The sequence below is a fragment of the Mercurialis annua genome, linkage group LG1-X, assembly GCF_937616625.2.
Source record: "Mercurialis annua linkage group LG1-X, ddMerAnnu1.2, whole genome shotgun sequence".
Taxonomy (NCBI): domain Eukaryota; kingdom Viridiplantae; phylum Streptophyta; class Magnoliopsida; order Malpighiales; family Euphorbiaceae; genus Mercurialis; species Mercurialis annua.
Genome location: NC_065570.1, coordinates 10,686,419 through 10,695,629, shown reverse-complemented (window position 1 = coordinate 10,695,629; position 9,211 = coordinate 10,686,419). Strand labels below are relative to the sequence as shown.

The 9,211-nt window shown below is 33.2% G+C and overlaps 1 protein-coding gene across 1 annotated transcript; it reads left to right on the top strand.

Moving 5' to 3' along the window:
- The first annotated feature begins 2,752 nt into the window (after positions 1–2,752).
- On the top strand, positions 2,753–9,211 carry LOC126665118 (transcription factor MYB3R-3). The gene is made up of 9 exons (XM_050357820.2): positions 2,753–2,982; positions 3,309–3,478; positions 3,663–3,714; positions 4,086–4,143; positions 4,762–4,856; positions 4,987–5,090; positions 5,347–5,475; positions 6,214–7,339; positions 8,784–9,211. The coding sequence occupies exons 2-8, from the start codon at positions 3,333–3,335 to the stop codon at positions 7,328–7,330; spliced, it is 1,701 nt and encodes a 566-aa protein (XP_050213777.1). The 5' UTR covers positions 2,753–2,982; positions 3,309–3,332; the 3' UTR covers positions 7,331–7,339; positions 8,784–9,211.

Here is a 9,211-nt window from a genome sequence, read left to right as displayed (position 1 = left end):
TCTTCATGCAGATTTTTAGATATAAAATTAAAAAAAATCAAAGAGTAATTTATTTATATATGAAAATTAACATAAATCGTATTAATTACCACGAATTAAGCAAAAATCACTAAAATCAAATATGAAAAGAACGATAAAGCGACAATAGAATGATGGCGAAGCAGTGGCGGACTGATGGCGGAATAGTGAAGAAGAAGAAGAAGAAGAAGAAGAAGAAGAAGAAGAAGAAGAAGAAGAAGAAGAAGAAAAATGGCGTGAAAAAACAAATAGAGAAGAAGAAGAAGAAGAGGAAGAAGAAGAAGAATAAGAAGAAGAAGAAGAAGAAGAAGAAGAAAGAGAGAAAAAAAGAAAAGAAAAAAGTGACAGCTGTTGTCACTTAGAGTATAAAAAATATGGTTAAGAGTAAAATAATAATAAAGTTAGGTATAATTATAATATAAACATGTCTTAGAGTAAAAAAATAAAAACAATAAAAGAGTGAGGTATTTTCTTTATCTTTTCTTTATTGAGGTAGGAAATCAAATTATTTGTAAAAATGGAGTATTTATCCTAATTTTCTCTAGTTTTATTTGTTCTAAATTAAGCGAATTGAATCATTCAATTTCTTTTAGAATAGTAATATATTGAAAATGCTATATATTTACACGATTCTGATTTCTCCATTCTAAGATTTGATATATAGTATAAGATTTTTAGTTTGTCATGCTAACTAATAAAATGTGTCTAAATGTAATAGAAAAGGCTAATTTAGATATAAAAATAAATATTATATAAATTAAGATGTGTAAATTACAAAAATATTAAAGCCGGGAGATAAAATGTGACAAAAATATTGGGCCAATGATTTAGGGCGAGGAGTAAGTAGTCCATCTTTGAGTTTTCGATTTTAGAAGTCCCTAAAACTTTGAAAAGATCTCTAAAATTCTATTTAAAAAATAAAATAATTTTTGAATGCTAAAAATTTATAAAACACGTCTAAATTTTATCTGAGATATTATGGCCATAATGTAAAAAAAAGAATCAAAAATATATTTAATTTATATAAATAAGTATGGATTAATCCATTTTAAAGCTCTTAAAATATATATTTTTTTATTTAAAAAATCCCTCAACTTCAATTAGCTATTTCCGGCCTCTAACTTTTCATTTTTCATATTTAGAGGCCCTTCGATGGATGTCTGCCAAATGCGTGTAATTTTTTTAACGAACATCCATAGAAGGCCTATAGATATAAAAAAAATGAAAAAATAGAAGCTAAAGAGAGCTAATTTAAAGTTGAGGGGTTTTTTAAATAAAAAACGAACAAAGAATCACTTTACCCCCTCAACTTGGCACAAAGTATCAAAAACGTCCAAAGTAGGAAAACCGGATCACTTTTACCCTGAACTTGACAAAACCGGTACAAAAACACCCCTATGCTGACGTGGCACCTTAAATGGAGAGTGAGATTCTAATTAATCATTATTTATTCTAATTAATTATAATTAAATATTAACTAATCATAATTCAACCCTAATTAATCTAAGGGCTTTTTTAGATTTTTTCCAAAAAAATTTCAAATTTTTTTTACAGTTCTGGCGAGGAGGCTGCTGCTCCTCTTTTCCGAGGAGGAGCAGCAGCTCCGCTCCTCGCCTGAGGAGCGATTTGCTCCTCAGGCGAGGAGCAGATCTGCTCCTCGCCCAAACGAGGAGCGGATCCGCTCCTCGTTTAACAGACCCATCTGGGTCTGTTCATCTTCTTCATTTGAAGAAAATGAACAGACCCAGATGGGTCTGTTCATCATTTTGATGAACAAAATTTGTTCATCAAATGATGAACAGATGGGTCTGTTCATCTTTTGATGAACAATTTTTGTTCATCTTTTGATGAACATTTTTGTTCATCAAATCTTTGATGAACAGACCCATGGGTCTGTTCATCAAGACTCGTGGGTCTGTTCATCAAGACTCGTGGGTCTGTTCATCAAGATCTGTGGGTCTTTTAGAACTTAATTTTTTTTTATTAAAAAATTTTAAAGTTTTAATATTTTTGTTAAAAATTTAATTTGGAAATTAATTTGTTAGATATATAAAATTTGGGGGTTAATTTGTCATATAAAATTTTAAATTAAAGGGATTAAATTGTTTTTTTTTTTAAATTATTAGGTATTAATTTAAAACGTTTAAAAAAAATTAGGACTATTTTAAACCTTTTTCTATCAAAAACCACCTTAAGAAACCGAAACCACTTTGAAAATCGGAGAGTGTATCTCACTCTCTTAAGTGAGAGTGGGCAGTGGGGTTTTTATACCAAATTTGACAAGTTCAGGGTAAAAGTGACCCCATTTTGCTAATTTTGACGTTTTTGATACTTTGCGCCAAGTTCAGGGGGTAAAGTGATCCTTTGTTCAATAAACAACGTATACTTTAAGAATTTTAAAATGAGTTAATCCAAAATTAAATAAAACGTTTACTTTCTTTAAAAAAACACCAACATTAAACGTCGACCATTCCCCTTCCAATCCAACGGTTCAAAAACAACCGCGAAGCTTACCGTCCTTATTCAACCACAAACTTCTTCGACAATTAACACACAAAATATATCATAATTAAAATTTCGTGTGCCGTTTGAGGTTCAAACTTTGGTCCCCAACGCCGTTAACGTCCGTCAAACCGACAGCAACAAAAACAAAGAAAGTCTCTAAAAAACGTTAAGTAACGGAGACGGAAGGTTGCAAAAATATATTCGTTACATATAAAATCTTTACTGAGAGACTTTCTTTATAGTAATTGTTTGTATTTAAGAAATTATTCTCCTTTTCTTCTGTTTCAACGGGCGAGGTTTTTGCGAATAAAGCAAAGCTTTTAATTTATTTTTTTGGTCTTTTAATTCGTGTTTTGTGTGAAATTTTTTTTGTATTTTTTTATAAAGTTTTTGTATTTTTTTTTCATTTATTATTCGATGAGCTACAGTCTGATTCCCGCCAGTTTGTTAGAATCAGAGGTGAGCTTGTTTTTGATTGTGTTTTTGAATCATTTTTGCTGAATTATGAGCTTTGGTATTGAAAGTTTGTTTCTTTTTGTGTTTGTTGACTGTTTATGTATTTTTTGACCGTTATGTTTAATTTGAAACCCTAGAATTAGATGTGGTTTTTTTATTGGTTTTGATCTAAGTGCTTGTTTTCAAGATCCGGGTTTGGTTTATATTTGTATTTGGTGATTTGGGTGTTAGGGTTTTTCTATTTTGAGGATTGGGATCAGTTATTTTTCTCTAGGGTTTATGCTCTGTTCAATTTTGGTTTGTTTTAATGGTTTGATTATGGGTTTTAGAGATGCTTGTAGAAGAAAGAGGATATGGATGAGGTGAAGTTCGAGGAGTGCTGCCTTGAGAATAAGCAATCAACAGCTGCTTCGAGCTCATCTTTATCGGAAGGTAGTGGCAGTGCTATTGTTAAATCTCCTGCAGTATCGAGCCCGGCAACAGCTTCACCGACTCATAGGTTACTATTGTTTAACTTCCGTTTCGATTCTCTCATCAGAAAGTTGTGATTAGAAAGTCTTTGTAGCTAGTTTGTTTGCTCTAGTGTACTTCTTATGAAGCTTGCATTGGATTTTAGTGAATTTGTATTGCATTCGAACTGGTGGAATCTTTCCGATTTGTGATCTGAATTTTTTGGATTGCAGGAGGACAACGGGGCCAATAAGGCGAGCAAAAGGTGGCTGGACTCCAGAGGAGGTTTGTTGTTTCGTTGACTTATTTTGAGTCCTATATGCTGCATCGTAGATTAGAAAAGAAAAAGGACTCTAAGAAGGTTAGGCAATGTGACTGATTTAATTGTAGGAAGGCTTTTTTTTATATGTATTTATGTTTGTTCATTGGCCTCTTCACTTTTTCTAGTCCTTATTAATTTGATGCATGTTCATAGTATTAAAGGCGTTGCAATTAGAAATAGACAATGCTTGTGCATTTGGATATAAATTTGGTTCAAATTAACTAGCTTTAATATAACTAATCTTAGATCCGCTCAGATGCCATCTGTTTATAGAATATTCTCTATTACTGTGCTTTTCCTAAAACAGTTGTCTTACAACTTTAACATTTTACAGGATGAGACATTAAGAAATGCTGTTGCTGCTTTTAAGGGAAAGAGTTGGAAGAAAATAGGTTTCTATCTATCCTATGGTCTCTCATTATTAAAACCATTAATTTCTGCGGAGAAATGAATTTGCTTTTATTATATTTTGGTATAATGTATTTTACTGTACTTTAGTGTTGTTTATGAGCAATGATGTGCTTGTTCAAACAGAATGGTACTTGAGCTAGGTGAATTATGAATTGATCAAAAATGGTTTTGTAAATTTCCAACAATCATGTAAGACTCTATGATCGAATGGTTTTGTTGCTTAATTGTTCTGGAGAATAAGCTCTACTGCCTAAAGAATTTTTGATGTTTGATGTGGAATGATATGATTTTTGTAGCATAAGTAATTTAGCATTAGGTAATACATAGATTTCTATGTTTGTACCATTAGTTTTGGAATATGTTGATGTCTTTTCTTGAGCTAGCTGAAATTATTGCAAAGTGGAGATGAGAAAGATTCTTTTAAATAGATTTAAGAAATCAACAAACCTGCTTTGTTTTTCCTCCATTGCTAGATTTTGCACCAATTGCATAGATGGAAATATGTGCTTATTCCTGATAGGTTGTGCGGCAATTTAATACTCTCTTCTATTATTCTAAAAGACTGTCATATTAATATTTGAATGTGTATGTGCACGCAGCTGAGTTTTTCCCGGACAGATCAGAAGTTCAATGCCTGCATCGATGGCAGAAGGTTCTTAATCCTGATCTTGTTAAAGGACCTTGGACCCAAGAGGTTGACACCTAACCCTGATTCTCTGTGTGATTCTATCTCTTCTTGTAGGCTGTAATGCAAGCATTGTATTGTTATCTCTTTGTACACCAGAACTCAAACCAGTGAACTTTTCTCCTTTTATTCTCTGCAGGAGGATGATAAAATTACAGAGTTGGTGGAAAAATATGGACCCACAAAATGGTCTGTCATAGCAAAGTCTTTGCCCGGTCGTATAGGGAAACAATGTCGAGAAAGGTGATCTTAATTTCTGAAGATGAATCTATAGTGATATTGTTAAAGATTGCATTGCTTTCATTTGTTGCCGCTATTGTAATTTTATACCACTAGACCAATGCTCTAACCTCCATCAGTACATTTGCATGCTAACAGTGATTATCGACTTTATAGGCTTTATAGTTTTTCATGTTAAGGTAAAGCATTGTGCAGAGCAAAAAATATTGAATTGGTGATTGATTTTTTATATGTGTGAATTATATTCAATTATTTACAGGTGGCACAATCATTTGAATCCTGATATAAAAAAGGACGCTTGGACATTAGAGGAGGAAATGGAACTCATGAATTGCCATCGCGTACATGGGAACAAATGGGCTGAAATTGCTAAAGTTCTGCCTGGAAGGTAAGCATTCTTGCTTTATTGTGAGGTCATGCGAGAGAATTTAATCCCAGCACAATTATGCTTTTGTTTCACATTCTGTCAAGTTTGCAAAAGTTAGTAAGACTGCATTTGCAAGGTAGTAGAGATATGAAAGTTTTGAGTTTATTCTAGAAAATCATAAACGAGTGCAAAATATGCAGTTTTAAAATGCTGAAGTGTGAAATTCTAAGGACTTTTCCGCATATCTTATACGTGTAGCTATCTTATTTGATTTCATGCTGATATAAAATTGTTTTAGTCATTCGAATAATTCGAATAAATGGTGAACTTTGAATGAAAATTTAAATTATTTAGGTAATTATTTTATTTCGGTTGAAGTAGTTCCATCAGTTGGATAGTTCTATTCTGATTCGATGGAAATATGGCAGTGAAAGCTGTTTTTCGGACTGTAAAGATGGCCATTGCTTAATTTACCATATCTACAATGTAATTGGATCTGGTAGACAGATACAAATTTATTAGTTAACTACCTTGGAATTAAGTTTACCATGTCTGTAAATCATCCCCTACTTAACACAAGGAGAAACAGACAAGTATAACTAGTGGGGAAGAATTGAAATGTTTTCTTCTCTGTGCAAGTAGGAAGGCATTAGGGTAGGAACTGATAACAGTCACAGGAAGTATATCAGTGAGTAGTAAAATAGCAATTGCAACCAACATCAAATTAAATCTTGAATTCAATCAGTTTTCTTTATGCAGGACCGATAATTCTATTAAGAATCATTGGAATAGTTCCTTGAAGAAAAAATTAGATTTCTACTTGGCTACAGGAAGACTTCCTCCAGTTATAAAGAGTGATGTTTTTTCTTCACGGAAATTGCCATTAGTCGTGAACAATGGTAACCAAATCGGAAACGAAGATATGAATATACTTTCCGTCTTCAACATAAACAAAGAATCTGATTCGATGGCACAAACTTCATCAGGAACTACTGATGCTTGTAAGCTAGAAGAAGATGGTAAGGATCGGTTAGAGTCATCAGCTCTGGTGCGAGATATGGCAACTTCATCAAGTGCTCTTCCAAACGAGTCCACTGATTCTGAAGGTGTAGAATATAAATCTAAGTCATGTAATGCAGATCTTAGTTGCTGTGACTCAGAGTCGCTAAAAAAATGCAAAAGTAATGGGATCAACTATGGAATTGGTAAAGACACAGCTGCTGGGTCTCGATTGCACTTTGGAATATCAACTTATGGTTCTTTGTATTATGAGCCACCAAAATTTGAAACTTGTACCACCATAGATTTGGATCCTTCTGTTAGCCGTCATGTCCAGCATGAGCATCATTCTACCCCTATTGCTTCTCCTATTAGTTTCTTCACTCCACCTTGTGTGAGGAGTAATAGCTTAAGTTCCCAAAGCCCTGAATCTATACTGAGAATTGCTGCCAAGAGCTTTCCCAACATTCCATCCATATTTAGAAAAAGAAAAACGGGGAGTGACATACATCTGCTTCAAAGTAAAAGTGGAAAAGTATGTCAGGGATCTGCCGAGGGAAGGCTACAGGTGCCTAGTGATTGCGGAAGAGCTAAAGATACTCATGAGAAGACAGAGTCTCAAAACGGAAGTCTTCATCACAGTCCTCTAGTACCAGATATTAGCACCATTGGGCCTGATGGAAAAGCTTTTAACGCATCTCCTCCATACAGGTTGAAATCCAAAAGAACTGCTGTTTTTAAGTCTGTAGAGCGACAACTGGAGTTCACTTTTGACAAGGACAGATGTGATGGTGCCAAATCTGTGGGATTATCTGCAAATGGAAGTTCACTTGTCACTGACGATTGTTCTCATGCTGCAAAGTTGGGAGTGACCTAACCAAAACCTGTAAGTTACAAACAAATTTTCCAGTTATGTTGTTCTAAGCGTTATATTCAAATTACTTGTTTATACCTTTACCATGGATTTTGTGACCACTAGGATGGATAAGTTGATTTGTAGACAGGTATATCTTTTGGTTGGATCCCGCACTAACAAACTGTTTAGCGTAGATGCGTCAGAAATTTTAGTAATTTTGAGAGGATCATTAGTTAAAAAAGGATTTCTGGTTAAATTATGTTATTAAATAATCGGAAATTTGATGCTTATTTGTCAAAAGCTCTCGAAATGATTTGACAGCAATTTTAAGGTTTTTTCTTGTTTTTTAAGGGACTATTTTGTTGTTGTCTTAGTTAACTATTTAATATTGTAGAAAATATACAATACAAAAATTTGTATAATTGCTCTACTTTCATGAGATCATATTTACCATATTTTTACACAAGTAAAAGTCTAATGAAGATTTTTTTAATCAAATCATACACTTTTATCATTTTATATCTATTTTTGAATGAAGTTTGGGGAAGTTTAGTGATCAAATCAGGTCATAAGGAAAAATATCAATTCTGGAAGTCAGACTAATATGCTGCATGTAACAGTTTAAAATAAGTATCTATTTTCATAAGAAAGAAAAAAATTTGTATGACTGGTGCCTTAATGCATTCACGCTCTCATATCAGTACAGATCATACAGTAGGGTGTTCTACTATAATATCGAGTCATTCCGGTTTATAACATGTCTAGCCTTCATTACTATTCTATGAGTATTAAAGGGGAAATCCTGTTTAAGACAAATGATTATTAAATTTAAAATAAAGGAGAACCTAAATTTGTCCAACCCACTTGGTTTGTTTAGACCACTCAGCTGTAAGGTTTATTGTAATGCACACAACGTTCCAGTCAATTACGACTGGTAAATTTGCGAATACATCATAAGCTTTTCTGGTTTATTGACCCTCCTTTAATTGCAACAATATAAAAGCTATACAAAGTTCTTCTCTAATCTTTTTATTTTCAAAAACCGACATGTGGTTGGGTCTTTCCAACCCAAATTTTGACGAAAAATTGCCTGTTTGTAATTCCCTTTCGACTGTTGCATGTTATCTTGTATTGAATACACAATGTTCATTTGATTGGTTGAATCTGAAAGAGAATGCACATCTTGTATGAACTTGTAGATCTGCAATAGAGGTATTGCTAAGAAAACTGGAATTAGAATTTTGTCTTGTTAAAATTTTGAATGCATTGAATTGATATTGTCCAGAAGGGGCGAAGCCGATGAACAATCTGCACACTTGGTTTTCTTTCTTATTAGCTTTAAATAGCCGACTGTTAACCGTTGAACTCTCTGCTCGATGATATGTTTGGTTTTTCGCATTCTATTTAAGAAAATAATGTGCAAATAATGACACAGTTCATACGTATTCTGATGCCTCCATTTAACTGTTTTCAGGGATGCAGAATGCTCATACACTTGGAGTTGGCTAACAAAATCCTCTTCATGGAAATTGAACTTTGAATATTGTGAAGCAGTTTGATCGTGACATTTTACTTCAATACCACTCGGATCAATCATCTTGCAAATGTGTGCACTCCATCCTTTTCCTGTATATTTTGGAATTCTTTCGACTCTTATTTCTTCTTCAAATGTCTTTTTTTCTTACATATTACATAGATAGACGATAGTTATGATGAGCAAAAGAAAGAATTAGGTGTCTGGTATGTGCAGAAATAAGAGATGATAGGTTTCAATTAGTTCCAAGTGTAACACCATTGTATTGTATAGACTCCACTTTTACGATTACTCGAAAGAATGCTAAAGTGGCTTCTTATTTTGTGTTCACAGCCTTATTGATTTTCTATGACATTTAACTTGCTCGA